General features: G+C 53.0%; 1 protein-coding gene across 5 annotated transcripts; it reads right to left on the reverse strand.

Moving 5' to 3' along the window:
• Positions 1-718: 718 nt before the first annotated feature.
• Positions 719-17,184, reverse strand: FBXL19 (F-box and leucine rich repeat protein 19; the record flags this gene model as incomplete). 5 transcript variants are annotated; one of them, XM_084251547.1, is made up of 11 exons in its annotated part: positions 719-897; positions 1,003-1,221; positions 2,666-2,827; positions 2,927-3,090; positions 10,111-10,622; positions 11,859-11,891; positions 12,391-12,609; positions 12,703-12,789; positions 12,901-13,044; positions 14,418-14,618; positions 17,143-17,184. In XM_084251547.1, 11 exons carry the CDS (start codon positions 17,182-17,184, stop codon positions 719-721), a joined length of 1,962 nt encoding a protein of 653 aa, XP_084107673.1. The 5 variants fall into 5 exon arrangements, with proteins under 5 accessions (XP_084107673.1, XP_084107671.1, XP_084107672.1 ...); XM_084251545.1 differs by having other exon boundaries at positions 11,730-11,891; XM_084251546.1 differs by lacking the exon at positions 17,143-17,184 and having other exon boundaries at positions 11,730-11,891; positions 12,391-12,624; positions 14,418-14,594.
• Between the last annotated feature and the right edge of the window lie 3,505 nt (positions 17,185-20,689).

The raw sequence follows: 20,689 nt of genomic DNA on the forward strand, positions 1-20,689 counted from the left end.
GGCCCCCACTCCTAGCAATAGCTGCCATTGTCAGTGACGTTCAAGGAGTCAGGGTTGGGGGGAAGGAACTGAAATCTGGGGAGGGAGTAAGGAGAAGGGGTGACCCCCTGAGGGGTACTACTGCCCCCACACCTGCTCTTGCCCCCCACCTTCACTCAGCCCTGGCTTTCCCCTGGCTCCCCAAGTCCCCTACCTCTGACACCTGGATCCCCAAATTGCTCCTCTCTTTTCCCTTTTTGGCCCCCCAACCCACCCACCCCCAACTCCAAGAATCTGGTCTTTTGTTCCCTGAACCCTTGGTGTTCTGCTTTCTGCCCCCTCCCCCAGCCCATCCTTTACCTCCCCCAATCCCCTGGCTCCCAGTATCCTGTGTGCAGATACCCTTTCCCCATTCTCCCTCCCTCAAACTTGCACCTTACCCCCCTCCCACCATCCCTTTGGCTCAGCACCCCCCAGTACCTCTGACCCACTCCCCCCAGGGGATGGACAATGAAGCAGGTAGAAGGGGGAGGAAATGGGAAGGAGACACCCCCAGAGATATCAGTGCAGGGGGCAAAGAGGGGGGAGGCTGGCTCGAGTCCCTGGGCGGAAATCCCAAGTCATAAAACTCAGAAATCCCAAGTCATGAGGTGGGTAACCTGGCCTCCTGGCAGGGGTGAAATGAAGACCCGAGGTCCAGGCTCCTGATGAGTCCTGGGGAAGGGTGGGGGGCACCCAACTAGCTGTCCTTGAGAAGTAGCTTCTCCTCTGGGCAGCGGAAGGGGCCAGGGGGCCCGGCGGCTGCCAGTCGGGCACAAGCTTCAGGTGAGAGCTGACGGCAGGAGCGCAGGTCCAGGCGGCGTAGGCGTGGGCATCGGCGGAACAGCGGGAGGCAGTGGTCCGTGAGGCGGTGGCAACCTGGGGATGCAACAGTGGTGGCTGAGACCAGGAAGGTCAAGTAGGGTATAGGTAATGATCAGGGGGGAACTGCAGGCTAGCAGGATGGACGGGGACCATGCTTACCAGCAAGATTGAGGTGTACCAGGGTCTCACGCAGTGGAGAGGTGGGGGCTGTGAGGAGGTGGACACTGGGATCCCCGACATGGGCGCAGTGGCTCAGGTCCAGTGCGCTCAGCTGAGGTGCATGGCGCAGCAGGAGCCGCAGGGAGGCATCTGTCAGCTCCAGGCCTGCCAGGCGCAGCTCTGCTACCCCCTGCAGCCGCCCGCGGCTCTCCGTTTGCCCTGGGCAGGCAGGTAAGAAGTTAGTGCTCCTGGCCACTCCTGTCTAGACCAGCCCAGTCCTCACACTCATATTCCTCACCGCCCCCTAAACCTGCTCTCATTGTAAGGGAGGCCTCAACTTGCCCCTTCTTTGTGCCTTGTTCTTCCACACACCCACACAACTGGACCCACCCCACTGAGGAGGACCCTGCCTCCTCAGTGAAGCCTTCCCTGATTACTGCACTTGAAGTAACAGCCCACACACTTCTATTCCTTCCTGCATTACTTTTCCCCTCTTTTCTCACCATTTAACATATTCTTCTCTTCTACTAGAATGAAGTGTTCTTACTCTATCACCAGCAATTGGGACACAGGAGTTCAACAATCATTCACCCAACCAATGGCATCCCTACAGGGACTGCTGTTCTAGGCTTCTCCCCCACATCCCACTCCTTGGCTGGGACCGTCACCACCCGGATCCTTTTCCCACTGCTGCCTGAACTTACCTTAATACCCTCACTCACCCCCCTCTCACCACTTCCTTCTGCTGTCCAGCAAGAGCTATTCTCAAATGGGACATACCTTTGCTACTAAAAACTCCTAAGGACACCTCAAAAAAGTCGAATCTCGACTGAACATTTCTGGTTTCTATAAGGTCTCATCCCTGTTTCTGCTTCTAACTCTTCACCCTTCCTCGAAAACACTGATGAAACAAGTGAGTGTTTGCCCTGAGTGACTGCCATGCTTAATTTTGTCTCACCAATGCTTAATTCTCTGCCTGGTCTTGGCCTTGAGGTCTGAGTACAGAGGATTCCTTTTCCCTTACCTCTGGGGTAGAAGAGCTCGTGCCCTTCATCAATACACTCATGGTATATTCTTCTTTTATTTGCATCTACCACATTCCTGCATATTTTTTTTTTTCCTTAACTAAGTGCTAAGGTGTACCAAGTCATTAACTGAACTCTCACTGTGGCCCGGCACTAGCTAAGTGACTGCCTGTCTCTAGGTCAGCAGCTCTCAAACTAGAGAAGCTTCTGCAGCCCCAGAAGGGCTAGTTACAATGGCCACAGTGGGCCTGCATTTCACGGCAATCGCCACTGCTCCGTTTGGAGAAGGCTCTCCAATCATGCCACCACCCCATGATTTCCTCATAGCCCTTGGCTTCTCCCAGAATTCCCATCATCCTCCTGTCCTAGGTTGTGTTTCACCACATTAAGGATCTCTCCCTTGGATGGCAGGGGCTACCTATCTGTCCCTGTGCCCTCAGTTCTGATCACTGGGCCCAGCGCACAGCAGGTAAGTGACTAAATGAACAATAGCCAAGCAGGGCCTTCCTGTTCACACTTATGTGTTCTGCCCTTTCTTCAAACCCTTTAGCACTCAACATGAGTCAGAAGAGTCGCTGGAAGCTTCACGCCCCCACCTTGCCCAACCCATTTGGCAAATGAGCCAAAAGAGGCCACACCTGGTTTGGTGTCTGGCGGAGGCAGCAGCAGCTCACGGAGCTGGGAGTCTTTAACATCCTCGATCCAGCGGAGGTCCAGGAGCCGCAGGGCCGGCAGTGGGGCTGAGCCCAGGGCAGAGACAGAGAGCCAGGAGCAGCCGGAGAGCACCAGCTCCTGCAGGCCTGGGGTGGGGGAGGGGTCAGAAAGCTGGTTCTAGGAGGACTCCTGTCCCAAGTCTGTCCCCATCTTCACCCTGTCCCTGTCGCCTCACCCCTCCCTACCTTGCAGTCTGTTCAGAAGCCACATGAGCTGCTTCTTGGAGACACCTGTCCAGCTGAGGTCTAGGGCCCGGGGTTGGCGACGAACCACACCGCTGAGCATAGGCGGGGTCAGTGACTTCCGCCGGCTCAGGTCCATTCTAGGCCACAGACGCTTGTCATAGCACCTGCCAGCCACAAGGAGGGGACAGAGACCTCAGTCCTCAATTCTCAAGGAGCCCACAATCCGCCCCACACTCTAGCGTTCCTCCCAGCATTACCTTGCTCCCAGACAGGGTTCGAGTGTGTATGTGACAGGATATTACTGGCCCAGACCAAGAGCACTGGGTTTGGGGGTCAATTCATCACTAACTGGATGCAAGACCCTGGGCAAGTCCATTCCTCCCACCAAGCCTCAAGAGGCCTCAGTTATAAAATGAAGATAATGAGCTGCTGTAAGATCAAATGAGGTCATTAGTTTGTGGGACTTACAGCTTATAAGGAATTTTGCCAAAGACACATAAACACCCTACACACTGCATTTGATGTTAACACCAAGGGATCTGTCAGCAGCCCTCATCCCCAACCTTGGGCTTTTCAAGTTATCCTCGGCTAAGTTATGGTGGTTCATGGGCAATTTTATTTTTTTAAAAGATTTATTTATTTATACATGCAAGAACTGGGGGCAGGCCAGAGGTATGGGGATGAGAGGATTCACCAGAGACAGAGTGGGGAGCAGAACGGGCTGATCTACTGAAATACACTGCTGAGGGGAGCAGTGGACAAGACAGGAGAGGTCTGCTGTGCCATGTGGGTTAGCTCCCTGGCCAGCTGGTGATTGAACTCGTGCTGCAGAGGCTGCAGATAGCTTCACAACCCCTTGCGCCACCAGGGAGGCCCCTCATGGGCAATTTTCAGTTTCTCTATTAATCCCCATCCTTGATCCACATCTGCACCATCTTGATGTTCAACTGTCCAAGGTGTTTGACCTCTAGCCCTGCTATTTGCTCTTGTTGATTATTATATCCTTACTAGAATGTAGGCTCCACCAGGGCAGATCCCCAGGACCCAGCACCATGCTAGATGCATGCCAGACCTTCTGTGCACATCCGAGTAAGTGACAGCCACCAGGCCGTTGCCAGCTTCCTGACGCTCCCACCAAGAGTCCCACAACAGACTTCACGCAGTTGTTCGTTCACTGACTTGATCATGTGTTTTCGAGAGGCCCAGCAGGCCCCAGGTATTGACAACACCTGGCTAAGAGTTAATATACTGGTTGGTTTGTTTATATTTATTTCTAAGGTTAACATTTACGTGAAACCAAACTGATTTTAAGTGCAAAGAGAGGATAAATTTAAAGGTAAATTCATGTCTTGCAGTAAGTGGGTGGCAAATGCCTGGAGTTTGGGAATCACTTCTCAGGCCGAGGGCTCCTTCAAAATGGGGCATGGGAGGAAAGTAAGAGAACGACCTCTGGGACCCCACAACCTCCTCACTGCTTTTGACAGTCCATCCAAACAGGGGTTACTGTAACTTTAGGCTACCTCCTAAAATGACTTGTTAAACAGGAACACAAATTAAGTGTTCTGTCTCTAGTGAATCCTCTCGCCACCTCTGGCTTACACCCCAATTCTTCCGCATAAATAAATAAATCTTTAAGGAAAAAAAAAAGATACAATAGCACTCAGTGGAGAGACTGTCTTGAAAACAGAAGGATGAAATCAGTTAAAGCTGCCAGGCATACCTCAGAGGCCCTGTGCGACATTTTAGGGACTGCTGAGTCACAGGTACTTAAATCCAAACAACTTCACCCCTGTTCTTTCTACCTGCCACCACCACCATTTCTCCCTCTTCTGACATTCCAGGCTCTCCCTCTCCTGGTTCTGTCCAATCAACCAATAAACATTTGCAGATCTCTCCAGTTCTAAAAAGAGGGATTAAAAAAAAAAAATACACTCAACCTAGCTTCTGCCCCAAGTCCTGCCCCTTTCTATTTCCATTCAGTGAAATACTGCTCCGTCCAGAATCTCTCTGTTCACTCTGATCCAGTCTTGAGTACTAGTTGCCACCCCCATCTTGAAGCCCTCCTGGATCTTCCATGGCTAGAAGGAAACCCTTCTCCTTGGGGGCACACAGGGGCCCCCAATTATGTTTTTGTATCACACTCCACCTGCCTGCCCATGGACATACAATGCTGTCTGGTATTAACCAACTCAAGTTTTGAAAGCTCAACTCCAGTGACTCCTCTTCCAGGAAGTCTCCCAGGACTTTTCTTGGCTGGAGCTAATTGGTCCCTTTGTCCTTGTGTGTCTATGATACTGGGTTTAAACCCTAGCATGGCAGCCAACGGTTACTAAGCACCCTTCTGATGCTAAGGGTCCAGGCTCCATGGGGCACAGGGACAACACAGTCCACAGTAACTGAGGCAAAGAGGGACATAACTACCTATGAGAAGACTGGGATAGGGGAGCCTCTCAGGGAGACAATGCCTGATCTGAGACTTTTAAGGAAGATCTTAGTTATTCCAGCAAGGGAACGGGAGTAAGAAGGTATATGTTCCAGATGGGGAGGAACCAATATCCAGGCCTAGGACAGAGGAAAATCAGAGAGCTCTGGGAACTTAGGCAGCAGAAACAAAGGACATTTCGGCACATCATTGTCATGAGAGGATGATAAATACAATAGCACTAAAAAGTACTGTTTATCGAAGGTTTTCCATGTGCCAGGTACTGGTAAATGTATTAAGTATTTAGCCTCACAGTAGCCCAGGAGGTAAATACTGTTATCATTATCTCTGTTTTAAACTTAAGGGAAATGAGGCCCAGAGAAGTTAAGAAACTTATTCAAGGAGCCACAGCTATTAAATGGTAGCAGAGGCAGGTTTAAACCAAGCTGTTCCGGATCAAGAGCTGAACTTTGAGCAGGAAGTGGCAGCAGCAGAGGGTAGGGGTGCCATGTCAGGGAGGCTGGACTGTGGAGACCCAGAGAGAGGAGGGTAAACTGTGAAGATCTCAGACAAAGCTCTGCCACCTTCATGCTATGAGTAACCTCAGCACGTCACTGGTCCTCTCTGGGCTTCCATATTCCACACCACAAAATGGGGTAAAGACAGCACTTACTTCAGAGGCTTGTGTTTAGTGCCATCATGGGGGTGCCGGCCCTGCCCAGCAGTTTACTATGACTGTTGGGGCTTCTGGGGAGGGGAACGGAGTGGTAGACATGTCTATGTTTCCGTCTAAGCTGGGGAATGACTACAGGAAGAGGCGGGAATAACTCTTAAGGCCAGGCTGCCATCACCCAGGGCATGATGTTCAAGTTCACTAACCCATTTACTCTCTCCTAACTCCAGTCACCCCTAATCAAATCATTACCCTACTAAGTCCACCTCCAAAATACAAAATTCTTGTCTTAAACGTCCCACTTGCAGGGGTCGTCTGGGCACACAGAGATGGGCCAACCCCAACTGTTACCTGCAAGGAGCTCCTAGCCTCCTGGGCTCCAACCAAAGCTACTTCTTCCCTCTCAGCTCTCTGGGCTCCCTGATGCCACCACTGTCCCCCATCTGTCCATCTCCAAGCCTTACTCCTAGCCTTGATAGGCCCTGACGCTGTGTTCCAGTGTCTTACTGCCCTCTGCTATGTCCTCCAAAGTGCTAACCCTCTTCCCTGTGACTCCTTCACTACTCCTCCGTCCACCTCTCTCCCCTCAATCCCAGTTAGTCACTTTACCTCTCAGTTCCAAGAGAAGATGGAAGCCACCAGACAGGAAAGCCTGCACCTTCCTGCACCCCCACCACAATTTCTCTCCAGTTCCACCCTCACAACATCTTCCCACACTCATTCAGATATCCTTACTTTCCTTCATTCAACAAACATTTCTTCAGTGCTACTGCATGCCAGGCAGAAACTAGGGACACAGCAGCCGACAGACCAGCTCCCTGCCTTGGAGCTGACATCCTGGTTTTGCACACCCTCCCCAGTAGCACAGCCAAGAACACCAAGGCATCCTTGTAGCAAAATCTAACTGCCACCACAGGTCCTTGCTCTCCCGTGACCTTTCATCAACATCCAGCATGATCCACCATTCACTCCTACCCCAATCTCTCTTTTTTTTTTAAAGATTTATTTATTTATGCATACAAGAACTGGGGTACAGGCCAGAGGTGCAGGAGGTGAGCAGATTCACCAGATACAGAGTGGGGAACAGAACAGGTGGAATGACTGAAGTACACTGCTGAGGGGAGCAGCGGGCGAGACAGGAGAGGTCTGCTGTGCCATGTGGGTAGCTCCCTGGCTGGGGATCAAACTCGTGTGCAGTGGCTGTGGATAGCTTCATAGGCTGCATCTTAACTCCTTGCACCACCAGGGAGGCCCCAATCTCTCTTTTAAGCACCCCTCTACCCTCAGTCTCCTCCAAGTCTCTAGCAGCTCTTCCTCTAACTCACAAATACTGGCATTCTGTTTTTGGCCCGCTCTCCTGAAGCTGGTACCTCTAGGTTGAAAATTCCTAAACTTGTACCTTTCTTTTGAGCATGAGACCTGACCACACAGCTGCTCTTCAGCAAGCTCATCCAGGCCGGTCTCCATGCCTTTCAGACATCACGCGGCCAATCTGAGTGCTTCGCTTCCCTCTGAAACTGATCCTCCTCCAGCCTCTCTGAGCTCGGAGAACAGCACTGTGGCCCAGCAGAGCCCGCGGACCAGAAACACAGTTGAGTCATCCTGCTGCCCCCGTAACTATTTAGTCACTAACTCCCATCATTCTGCTTCTTGAAAAGTTCTCAACCTGAGTCCCTGCTCTCCATCCCTACTGCCCCGGCTTCTGGGCCCAGGTCCCACTGTGCCCCTCACAAGTGCCTGCTAGGTCCTCCCCTCATCATTCTCAGCAAAAGCCACCATTTTATATGATGTTTAACACCCATCAGGTACTGTGCTAAGTGCTTTGCAAGAAACACTTTATTTACTCCTCACAAGGTATTTTTTTTAATTTATTTATTTATTCATAAAGAGCTGGGGTACAGGCCAGAGATGTGGGGTGGGGGGCGGTGAGAGGATTCACCAGAATGGGGAGCAGAACAGGCAGACTGACTGAAACACACTGCTGAGGGGAGCAACGGGCGAGACAGGAGAGGTCTGCTGTGCCATGTGGGTTGCTCCCTGGCCGGCCGGCCGGGGATCAAACTCGCGCTACAGAGGCTGTGGACTGCTTCATAGTGCAGTGCTTAACCCCATGCGCCACTAGGGAAGCCCACAAGGTAAGTATTAATTTGAGCCCCAAGCTACAGAGAAGACTGGGTGTTGAGAGGAACAGCTATCCACTCATGGCCAGAGCGAGCAAGTCACAGCTGATGGAACCCATGGGCACCTGACTCAGGGCCCAAGCTGGAAACCACTGAAGTCCAGCCTCTCTGCTTCATCCATTTCTGGTCACAAGTGTCCCCTAGAGGCAGAAATCAGGTCCTCTTTAATTCTGATCCTACACTCCAAGCACAGGGCTGGTGTCGAGGAAGAGACCTCCAAGCATTTTCTCAGTTAATATGGGGCAAGGGCCCCCCATTTTGTGGGTTGACTAGGAGGTCTTCAAGGGCACAGATCTATGTCCTGATGATGTACAAGTCTGTGCTTTCAATAAGTATTTGCTACTGAGTGAATAGTAACGATTACAGTTAAGGTACTGAGTAGTTTCTATTACCCAGGTATCATCTTCACTTCTTTATATACATGAGCTCACAAAAAACACCATCAAGTCAGGGCCTTCCTGGTGGTGCAAGGGGTTAAGTCTCAGCACTATGAAGCTGTCAGCACCCACTGCAACATGAGTTTGATCCCCAGCCAGGGAACTGATCCACATGGCGCCGCAGACCTCTCCTGACTCGCCCGCTGCTTCCCTCAGCAGTGTATTTCAGTCAATCTGCCTGTTCTGTTCCCCACTCTGTGTCTGGTGAATCCTCTCACTCCACACCTCTGGCCTACACCCCAGCTCTTGTATGCATAAATAAATAAATCTTAAAAAAAATAAAAATAAAAACACTACCAAGTGCTTTGGTTATCCCAGATTGACAGATGAAGCGAGGTGCAGCGATGTTAAAAACCTGACCTGACGGCATACAGCTCAGAGAAAGGGGAAGAGTCAACCACTAGCAACTTGTCTCCAGAGAATGCACTCCCCTCCTCCTAGTGCAACAGCTTCCACAGAGAAGGGGCGAACTGGAGCCCCAGACCTTGTTCCAAAGAAGGAGGACTAGAGTTTGGGCTAAGCCACGAACTTGCCCTGTGACTTCGGGTGCCCCTCATCTCCTGCCAGGGCTGCCACTATGAGGGAAAAAAATCAGCTAACTGTGGACCACTTAGTAGTCCGGTAAGAGCCTGGGAAAGAATCTGAACTGACTTTTGTAATGAAGTATTTCTTAAGCACCTACACTGTCCCTTGTTCTATGCTGGAAACACGAAGATAAAACAGATGCAGTAACTGCCCCACACCGGCAAGTGACAGGAACATGAGAATGGGTAAATGAAGGCTCCTCAGCACGCAGAAGGCCTCCTCGCGCTCAGGGAGGGGAACACAGTGTTAAGGAGCTGCTGGGGGAGGACTGGTCAGGGGCAGGATCAAGGAAGAAGAGCAGGAGCCTCCAAGGATGACCAACATTTCTGAACAAGCACGGTTCAAGAAGCAGCAGGGAGAGGGTGTTGGTGGCATAAGGAAGTTGCCATCAGTCAGGAGACCCAGGTACGGCTGTCTCTAAGAGGGCAGGGGCCACCTCAGCAAAAGGCTTCTTATGTGGAAGTAGACCAGCAGTAGGCCAGTGCCCGAAAAAGGGATGGCAGGCGAGACGACAACTACAGGGTAGAGTGCTCTGCTTGGCACATACTAAACTCGTTAATGACAGTTACTAAGAGGAAAGATCTTGGAGCCAGAGGGCCTGGGTTCAAATTTCTGGTTCTATTGCTTCCTCTTCACATGACCTTGACCTCAGTTTCATCTGAAAAAGGGATAACAGTACTTTCTCACAGGGTTGTCACGAGGGTTAAATGTACTCATAAATGGAAAGCAGTCTGCATAGAAATTGTGCAAGTATCACACCAGATATGTACTACATGAGGGTTTTCAACACAAAAACAAGGCCCAGAGAGGATCAGAAACCTGTCGCTGGTCACACAGCAAATGAGGAGAGTGTAGCAACAGAACCCAGCCCTGCTCGGGCCACTCACCAGCGGCTCCAAGTCCGGCAGACTCGCATACAAATGCACAGCTCTCGGGGGCCTAGGTGCTGGAAGACACGAAGCCAGGCGGCGCGGGGCAAGGGGTGGTCGGATCCAGCAGCCAAAGGCAGCGTGTCGGGCTCAGGGCTTCGAGGTGGGGGCCGTACCACATGCCGCTCCAGCTGTGGAGGCCTGGGCGGCGGGGCAGGGCCCAGGGGCCAGCTGAGGAGGGGCCCCCCACTGCCAGGGCGCACAGCCCGCCGCCCCCCACGGTTCTCCTTCTCGCCTGAGCTGCCCCGGGCTGGCCGTCGCCCATTCCGGGCCTCCCCAGGGGCCTCGTCCTCACTCAGCGATGTGCCTGACGAATCAGAGTCGGAGTCGGAGTCAGAGGAGGATGAGGAAGTGTCAGGCACCCGCTCCAACAGCTGGCACATCCGCTTGAAACGCTCTAGCTTCTCCCTCTGTGGTGATGGAGACGGCACTGCCGGGCCCTCAGCAGAGGCCAAAGGCGGCTTTGGTTTCTGCAGAGAGACAGGGGAAGCTGTTCTAGGGCCAGGCACATGCCTTCCCACCCTCCTGCACCTGAGGAATCACAAGGGTAAACAGCCCAGGGGACAGTCCTGAGTTCTAGCTCTGGCTCTGCTCCTGAGCAGAGTGAGGCCTTGGTCATGTCGTGTCCCTCTTTGGACCTAAAGAAAACTTCAGTTTCCTTATCTGTCACGTGGAGGTGCTGATTCAAAGGACAAAAAGCCTGACAGGTTTCAACAGCTTAGGACTTTCCACAAGCAGTGAAGTAGAGAGAAGTTAAAAGATCTACTTTTCTGAACACTAGCTCAACTATAAACATTCTGTGGGAAGTTCCCACCTCACCATATATGACATGGAAACTGTACTAGATAATTCTAGGGAGACTGGCCATGACCTTGTGAGAATAACTGCTTGTGTGGCTCCAGGCAAGCATCACATACTTGGTGCCTCATTACACCCTCACAGTGCTCAAGTGGACTGCAACTGGGGCACTCTTTTCAGATCTGAGGTATCTGAGACTCAGAGATTACAAGACCTGCCCAAGGTTACAAACTGACAAATGGCAGATGCAAAATTTGAACAGTCAGGTGGACCCTTGCCATTAGCGTGTTAGCGCATAGTGACATGTGAATTCCAGCTTGCTGTGTGACTTTGGCAAGTCTTCTACCCTCTCTGGGCCTAGATAAATCTTAAATCTAGGTAGGCTTTATAGTTTCAAAACTTATTGACTTTCATTAGATTTAAATATTTCTGTGGAATAGGTGGATAAATAGTATAACCATTTCACAAACGAGGATAATGAGGCTCACAGCAGCTAAGTTGCCAATACCACGTTGGGAGTCAGCAATTGGGCAAGGATTTGAACTTGGTTTTTTCTCCTCTTAGCTTTGGAAAGATGAGGCAATGGGTCAGATGATACCCCAAGGGTTCTGGCCCCAAACCCACTGTTCCCTCTACTCTTCCCAGGGGTCCAGATGCTCATTATGGCTAAGTGGGCCTGGGGCAGGACAAGATGAGCAGGAAGGTACAGATCTCTGTCTCCAGAATGGAGGGTGGGGCCAGGAAAGGTGGGAAGGGGAGGGAGGAGGTCCCCGGCACACCTCCCAGTTCTCGGGAGGGAGCCCAGGGTGGCAGGACGAGAAAGCCTGGCTCGGATTCAGAACCCTGGGGGGCAGAAGGCCTGGGCCGCCTGGGTCCGATCCTCGGAGGAGGCAGGCGTCTCCACCCACCTTCTTCAGGTGCCTCTCACGGCCTCCTTTCACCTACCAGGGCAAGAGGGAGATTTGGGGAGAGACCCCATTAGCCCCTCATTGTCCACAAAACTAAGATCCATGCCCTCCTCTTAGACTACATATCCCAGAAGCCCCCATCTCAGAGAGCACTCTGAGCATGCTCACCTTGCAACCAGTGTCTTGGCTCACTGAGCATGCTCTCATCTCCTCTTTAGTCCCCCTCAGGCCCTTTCCAGCCCCTCCTTCCTCCTCTGTAGCAGCTAATTTGAGCATGCTCTCTCCTTCCTTCCTACAGCACCCAGGGCTCCCAAAGCTTCCCTGCCCAGCACTGGGTTGCCCCTCACCTGCACCTCTCTTCCACACTGAGCATGCTCCATCCTCCTCCCAATAACTCCTGAACTCGATCTCCCAACAACCCCTGGGGGAACCCACAGAGCACTGCATTCCAGGCCCACCCTCCCCATAAAAAACAGGACTACAGTTCCCAGAATCCCTTAGCTGTAACTAGTGTGCATGCTCCCTGGCTCACCTTTTTCCTTGGGGTAGGGGGCTCATTCCCTGCCTCCCTCTCCTTTCTTTTGGGGGGCCCAGGCACATCCTCTGGGGGGGGACCAGCAGGTAGAGGGCCCTTGCGCCTGGGTGGGGGTGGAGGAAGCGGCGGCTCCTCCGTCAGCTTCCATCCACTCCCCAGGCTGGCGCCCTCCTCGCCGTTGTCAGCCCTGCGGCGGCCTGGTCCCTCACCTGAATCCTGGGGAGATGGAAGCTGGGGGTGAGGTCCTGCACAGCTCCCCAACTCACCGCCAACCCAGTGCCCAGCACTTAGCTCAACCCCTTCCCCTACCTTGCTCGTCCGGCCTTCCTGGGTACAGCGAGGGCATTCCCAGCAATTGGGGATCTCTGCGTTGATGACACCCTCAGCCTTCCCCATCTGTAGGCAGAAGACAGGGAGTGGGTCTAGGGTGCCATTAAACCCAAAGGCTGTATCACTACCCCGACAATCTGCCCCACCCCAGACTCCAGAGTACCCAAAGGCCATCACCTTTAGGCAGCCAGGGTGGACGATCTCGTTGCAGATTGTACACTCCATGAGGCTCAAACCAAACTTCTCTTCCTCTCCCTCCACCGTGTCCTCCTTCCCAGCCTCCCCACATAAGAGGCACACAGCTGTGTGTGGGAGCACGGGCTGTTGGGGAAAAGGAAGTGTTAGGGACCCCAAAAGTAAGCAATGAGGAAAGACCTTTCCTTCTGGTGACACCGGCTGGCTGCTAGATGAGGCCCAAACCTATGGGCCAAGGTGTGTCAAACCTGAATTTGCTCTTTTATGACAGTATGACCTTGAGTGACTGATTGAACCTCCTTATAGTTATTTCTCCATCTGTCAAAGAATGAGAATGCAAAAGAGGCCATGGATACATAGTTAGCACTGATGTGATAGCTACAGCTGGCTAGAGAGCCTGCTTGACCCTGAAATTGTAGCTAGCTTCGGGAAGGGAGGGAGAACACAGGCAAATATGACAATAATAATCAGAGAAGGCTGGAGGGACACGGCAGCAGCTTGGGGCAACTCTGAGTTTGCTCAATGGGCAGCCCAAGGATTGCTCTGGACCCCACAATGAAGCCCGTGTGGGCAAGAACCCTGAGAACACTCAGGGCAGCTTGCTGCTCCTAAGAACAACAGGCACAGCCTTTGGACAATGCGACTTTGGAGAGGACAGTGGCAATACTGAGTCATGCCAGGGATGCCGAGGTTGTGAAACATGCTCAAGGAAGTAGCAGGTAGGGAAGAAGGAGCAGTAAAGTGAGGCAAGGGTTGGGGGACAAAGGAAGAGAAAAAAGGGGCTTTGGGATGAAGAGACTGACCAGGAAAGTATGGCTGCTAAAAAAAAGGGAGGTGGTGGTATAGGGAGGGAGACACATGGATGCCAGGGAAGGATTGTGCCCTAAAGCCCTCCTAAGCTCAAAGCAGGAGAAAGACCAGGAAGAAACCCACATTTCTTGGATACCTACTGTGTGCTGGGCTTTGTCAGCAGAACATTCACATCCACCCTACTTTTTCATCTTTACAACTCAATGAAGGAAAGGTTTTACAGACAAGGTGCCTCAAACTTCAAAGTGACTTGTTCAAGGTCACACAAAGGTTAAACCTGGCCTCAAATCCAAGCCTATTCTGATGGGTAAGAACAAGGCCAAAGAAGGGTCAGACCAATCCACAGGGGCAGCTCTGGGGAGAAGGGAGTCCCTTGCGCACATATGCCTCTGGGAGGGACATGAAGGGGGCTGAGCACTGTATGGGCTGTGCCTCTGAAAGTTGGACAAGTATGAAGATAGGAACTGGGCTGGAGTCTTCTGTGTGCCTAACTGCCCCTGTGTTGGTGCTGGGGTCAGAAGTGGGCCTGGTGCACATTTCAACAGACCAGTGAATGAGCGTGTGAACAAAGAGCAACTCCAGGGTATGCTAGAAAGCAGGCACCTGCCACCCTAGAAAGACACATGGGCCAACTGGGGAAGGATGTCCTGAGCCCCAAGGGTGCCCAATGCGGTGGGGACAGAACTCACGGCAGTGCACTGCCGGAGCAGGCACGACTGCTTCATGCGCCCGGGCCCCCCGAACTTCTTCATGTCTCGGCAGAAGTGGCAGTCCCCGCACTCAGTTCGCACACAGGCCCGGCAGCGGCGGCAGCGGGTTCGGCGTCGGCGCGCTCCGGCCCCCGGCCCCCGGCTGCTCGACGACATTGGGGGCGTCAGCAACGCCGAGGGCTGTGGGTGAAGGATGGCAAGGTCAGGTGGGCCACTGGGGCCTTGGCCTGGGAGAATCCTGGCAGCTGCCCCATTCCCAGGCAGCTAGAACTTGCCCTTCTATCCCAGGCTACAAGGAACAAGGAGGTCACTTGTGGGTGGGGGAGGGGGAGAGAGCCATTCCCTCTACTCAAGACCTCTCAGTCCAAAGCAGTTAAGTTGGCTCCTCTGGGAGCCCCAGAACTGGCTTCCTGACCCATTCCTCCTCTAACAGTTGCTCAACACCCCCTTCCCTAGCCCAGACTGAACTAAGAGAGACAGAACCCTCTCCACTGACATTCCCACATCAAAGTCCCTGGAAAGCCAGGCTGCGGAGTTAGAGAGGTCCCAACTACCCCCATTATTCCAATGTGTTGCACCCCCTGCTTTTCCCCACCCAAACCCCGCCAGATTTACCGCCCAGATATCAAGAGATTCCTGGGTGGGACCTCCAGACCTTTCTTACTCCAACCTCTCTTCCCCCCAAACCTAGATTTCCTCCCCAGATCTAATGGGATCCTGCCCCCACCCTGTAGTCCAGTTCCTTAAGATTCACCCCGCTGCCCAATTTTCAAGGGCTCTGAGACCCTCCCTGAGACGCTGCTTTGGAGTCCCTTCTCTGCACCCCACAGAGCTCCCTCTGCTCCCAGACATCCTCCTCAGGTGAACCTGAGCAACCTCCTAGATTCCCTGGGAGGAATTCTAGAATCTAGCCTGACATCTCCACAGAACTCAGGATGGGCTCAGTTCTACTTGTGGGTTCCCCCCACCCCCAACTTCCCGGGCTGCTTTCCATCCCTAATTGTCTAGAATCCCTTGGGCTCCCCTTCCCATGGAAACCAGATCCTCTAAGATCCCAAACGGACTCAGCAGGCCTGGAGGGTCTCTTCACGACCAGAATCTTACCCCAGCTTACCCCTTTCCAGGGACTTCTAGACCTACTAGGGGGTGGGGGGAGAAGGGCCCTCCAGCACTCCAGGGGAGGGGCCTGGAGGGCGGCGACTGCAGGCAGGGATGGGGGTCTGCAAGGGGAAGCAGGGTCTAGGAAGGAAGGCCAGTTCCCCAGGGTTGAGAGGTAACAGGAAGGAGGGCTGGAGATGAGGAGTTTGGAGCAAAGAGAGGGTGAGGCTGGGGGCGGGGAAGGTGGAGAGAGGCCGGGCTGAGGATGAATGGGAGTGGAAGCTGCCCAGGTCTGGGGGTGAGGAGGAGCCGCATGAACCCACCTCACACGTGTCCCGGGAGCCATCTCTCCCTTCACGGCAGCTCCCGGCGGGTCGGCGGCCATCGGCAGCGGGGGGGCCGGGCGGCGCGGGGCGCGGAACGCTCAGAACGCCGGGGTCCACGGCCCCCCGAGGGCGCTCGGCCCCTCCCTCCGGCGGAGGCCGGGACGGCGGCGAGTGGAGATGGGGGGCGCCGGGGGCGAGGCCCTCCCACGGGCTGCGGCGCGGCCCTTCCAGGGGGAGGTCCTGTTCTGGGGGGCTCAGTCCCTCAGCCCCCCCAGGCCAACGGGGGCTCCTCGGGCGCAGGGTGCTCAGCTTCTGCCCGGGCCCCACTCAGTCCCGGGTCCGAGTCCCAGGTCCCCTCCCCCCACCCCGCCCCGCCTCTCCCCAGCGCCCCCGGACCTTTAACTGGCCCCTTCTCGGCCCCCACTGCCCAGGGGTCCAGGGCCCGGCCCAGGCCCCCCACCGTTTCCGGGGTTCAAGCCCCGCCCACCGCCGGTTCCCGGGGAGGGGGGGGTCCCTGTAACCTGCCCCCCTCCCCTGGGCCCGCCCCTGGACTGCGGCCCCCTGCCCTACGCCTACGGGGCGAGTGGAGGGGGTGAAGGAAGCAGCTCCGGCCCCGCCCCCCCAGCCTGCGCGCGCCCCCGCCCTCTCCCCCTCCCCCCAGCGCGCGACCCTCCGGAGATAGGGATTTAAATAAAATTTGAATAAACCCCCTTCCTCAAGCAGGAGGGTGGAAGGAAAGGATGGAAGGGGGCAGGGAAAGGGGGAGGGGGCAATTGGGGTGCCTCAGCCCCCCTGGTCCCCCGGCCCCGCGCTGCTTCGGCCCGGGGCCCTGACCGCCTCTCTCATCCCTCCTGAGCTCCTTCCTCCTTCCTCCTCTCTTCCCCCTCCCCTCCCTCCTCCTTCCCTCCTCCTCCTCTTTACTCCCTCCTTCTCCCAGAGGAACCCCGCCCCCTGCCTCCTCCTCTCCCCCACCACCTCCTCTTTCCAGGACCTAGGCGCGCAGGGTACGACGGATGTAGTAGTCCTGCAGACGCCGGTGCTGCCGCAAGAACAATGGGACGCAGGGGCTGGCAGGGACTACAAACAAGATGGCGGAGGGCGTGCCAAATCGGGAGCCGAGGATGCCGGGAGTTATAGTCCCGTTGCCCCGAGGCTCCCCGTTGCAGAACATAGAGAAGTGGGAACGATGACTACAAACAAGATGGCCTTCTCCCTCGACCCGACCTCCTTCCCAGGCACTCACACGCCCTCCTGTCCACAACCCTCCGCGTGTGTGGTACCTGACGGGAGTCGCAGTCCATCTGCTGCCTTCCCGCTGCCATTTCTACTCGTCAGGAACAATGGAAAGGTGAAAAGGAACGAGGACTACAAGCAAGATGGCGGAAGAGGGACGTACACCTGACTAGTAGTCGATCCTATGAGGTGCGATGGGAACAGTAGTTTTCTAGCCTTGTAGTGTTCGTTATGAATGACGGGACCAGGAGGATAAGGAGACTACCATAAAGATGGCAGGCTACCTATGTTCTCCCGGTCGCCTCATTCTACCACCTTGGGCACCTCGCCGGTCTGTAATAGCATAACCCCCTTCTCCTTCCCTGAGGCGCAGAGCCTGACGGGAGTTGCAGTTTTCCCGGCTCCCCTCTATTCTCTTCGGTCGAGACAATGGAAGGGGAAAGGGGCGGGGACTACCAGCAAAGATGGCGGCCAAAGGAAGGGGAGACGGCGACCTGGGATTTGTAGTCCACTTACTAAGGCTACTCCCTGTGGAAATGCGGGAAAGGACTACATTAAAAATGGCGGACTACCATTCGACCTTTGCGCCAATGCTTTCTGGGGGACGTAGTCCCTTCCTTAGGGTTACAGAGAAAGGACGTGGGCTGTTGAAATGTGCATCACCGCGGACACTCCACATTGCGAGGCGACGGAAACCGAGAGTCTTTTGCTTCCTCACCCGCCACCCCCTAATGATCCACCCGCCGGGAAATGTAGTCCTTGCTAGTGGAAGGGGAGAGTTTATGTCACCAGTGAAGATGAGTGCGGGTGAGGGAGAAAGACGTACGGGCGACCCAGGAATCTCTAATGTCCACCTCCCTATGTGGCGAGGACCCACAGTCAGGCACCCCGTTTTGTATCGGGGTTGCTCTACAACAGGGGGAAGTCTGTTTGTACTGTCGCGACAAGGGAGGCTAGTTCCTCGCCGAAAAGGACCGTCTGTCCCTTGGAAAGGTTGGGCTCCTCACACCCGGTGCTTGTTTCCCCGAACCTTAGAAAATCAGTATCTTCCAAGTTGTGAGGGTTCCAGGAAAAGGCTCGGGAGTCATACAAGATCCCCGCCCCTCCTTGGGAAATTGCTAAACCTCGATTTTCTCATCCGAAAAATGGGGATAAGGATACCTACCTCGGAGCAGAGTAAGGAATGATAAACAAGACAATGTTCATGAAAGTGCCCAGCTCAGGGCCTGACACGGGCCACGTGTTGATATTTTCTCTTTTGAGGTCCCTTCCAGCCTAGTTGTTCAGGGATCCCAGGACTCCATGATGCCGGATGAAGTTAGCTCCTGTGAGAAAACTGGCGGGCAGGCTACTCCAGTCTTGAGCCGCACCCCCTTCTCCCGCCTCCTCATCTGGGTCTTCAAGCGTCCACTACCGAGCACCACTCCCAGGGGGCGCCCATTCTTCATTTTACTGAGGTCTTGCATACTGGCCAGATTCCTCAACCTGAAGCTGTAAGCTCTGCTTCCTGGCCAGCGCATCGCCAGGGTAGCCTTGGAGGCAGCCCCTTTGACACTCAAGCTGGTCAAATAATTTAAAAAATAATAATTAGGACGGCTTCTCCCTTCTGCGCCTTCTTACCTGCCTTCTTGGTCTTCCTCTCCTGCCTTGAAAAACGACTCACTATTGACTCACTATTGGCAGCCCTTGTCCCCCCTTCTCCCTTTTGTGTTTGAGAAAGACCTTTTGAGACCCTGCAGAAGTCCTTATGTGTTGTTTTCTGCCGTGGAAGCTAATGTGGGACAGTGCTGTCAAGTTCTAAATATGCAGGGACTGGCCTCAGGCTGGGCTGAGTCTCCTTCCTGCTCACACTTTTATCACTCAGGGTCTTTGGCTTCCAGAAGAGTTTGACCTCAGTGTCCTCGATGACTTAGCTTAGCTTGCATGGTTTCTTCAGGGCTTTTTCACAGTGTTCCCCTACCTGTTGTGCCCTTCCGATTCACTCCTCCCACTTCTACACCTAATTAACTATTCCTCCATCAAATCTCTATTTAAAGGCCACAGTCCTAATGAAGCGTTCCTGTACTTCCCAGGTGAAATTCATTTGTTGACTCTCAGTTGTTTGTAAGCTTTATGTGGAGTCCACTTCACACCTGATTGAATACTTTCAGCATCTCTTTTGATCCTCATAATATTTAAACCCCACTCCAGAGCAGTCCTCAGAACTACTGTGGCATGCACTGACTGATTAGATCGAGGCCATGTGTGTGCTAAGTTTGGGATAGCAACAAGTTTTTCAGGCAAAAATAAATTTCCATGAAATCTTCAATACTTAAGTCTGTGTCCCCTGAAGAAGAAACAGCTGAAGCTGAGCAGTGACTGCCTTTTTTGAATAAGACATTTACTCACCTGTTGAACACAGTCCCTGCCCAGCTTGCTTCAGTCTTAATATTAGTGTTATTGGCTACACTCCAGTAAGAGTATTATGAGACAGTCATAATAAGCCTGTTGAGAGTCAAAACCATATCTTAACACTATGTAGAGCACCTCAGTGCCAGGCACTGTGCCTGCATCCACAGGGTGGGTAGGGAGATGGCAGAGTGAAATCACACATCAAGATACTTTTCACTGTATAATTTAACTGAACAGCCTAAAATTTTTATCAAGAGCTGATACTCAATGTATTTCAAACATGAGCTGAATATAATCCAGCCATGTTGACATCATATAAAAACAGACTTTCTCAAATGTGAAATGATATTGTGTGTGCTTAGGAAATATAACACCCATAAGCCCTTTTTCATATATTCAAAAGGACACTTGTTTTCTCTGTTTCAGAACCTTTGGGTGGATAACTTAAGAGCATTCAGTGGTAGTGGTTTCTTAACTGAGGGCCTGGACTATAGGGCTGCAGACTGGTTTCAGAAATAGTTCAGACCATTCAGTGTTCAGTGGGGCACTGCAGAAAAGAAGTGATGTTGTGAGCCTGCTTTCACAACCATCTGTATCCTTGAAATAAATACAATAAATTTAAGAGCTAGAGCAGCCCATTTATCCTTTAGTTACTATTAAACAGTAATTGCACTTTCTTCTCAAGCACTTCTGAATCTCTGTAGAAGTTCATAGTTTGTATATCAGCCAAGGTAGGTTAGGTTATGCTGCAGATCCAGATTTTGGACAGTAGTGGTCAATTTGCTGGTGTGGGGTTCTTGGGTCCCTCTGAGAAAGAATTTAGCAGATCTTCCCATTCATCAGCACACAGAAAGTTTATAAAGGAAAAGAGAAAAAGAAATGCCTGCCGTCTTAAAAGACAAGAACTGCATTTTCCAGAGCAAGGGTGTTCTTTTAAATGTCGTTAGATGGAATTATTGTGGCAGTTATCACATTGGGGTCAGATTGGTTTGGTCTTCCATGATTGATAATCCTCTCTGCCCCCATCTCTGCCTGATAATCTTTCCTGACCCACCTCAGATTCCTGGAAACTTCCATAGCCAGTTTAGTTTAAGATTCATTAATTACCCTACCCCCTACTTCTGATGTTTGTCCTTGTGAGGCTTTCTATCCATCAGGTTCATTGTAGTCACTCAGGGAATAAGGCCAAGGGAAGAAGCTCCA

This window comes from Talpa europaea, assembly GCF_964194135.1.
Source record: "Talpa europaea genome assembly, chromosome: 12".
Classification (NCBI taxonomy): domain Eukaryota; kingdom Metazoa; phylum Chordata; class Mammalia; order Eulipotyphla; family Talpidae; genus Talpa; species Talpa europaea.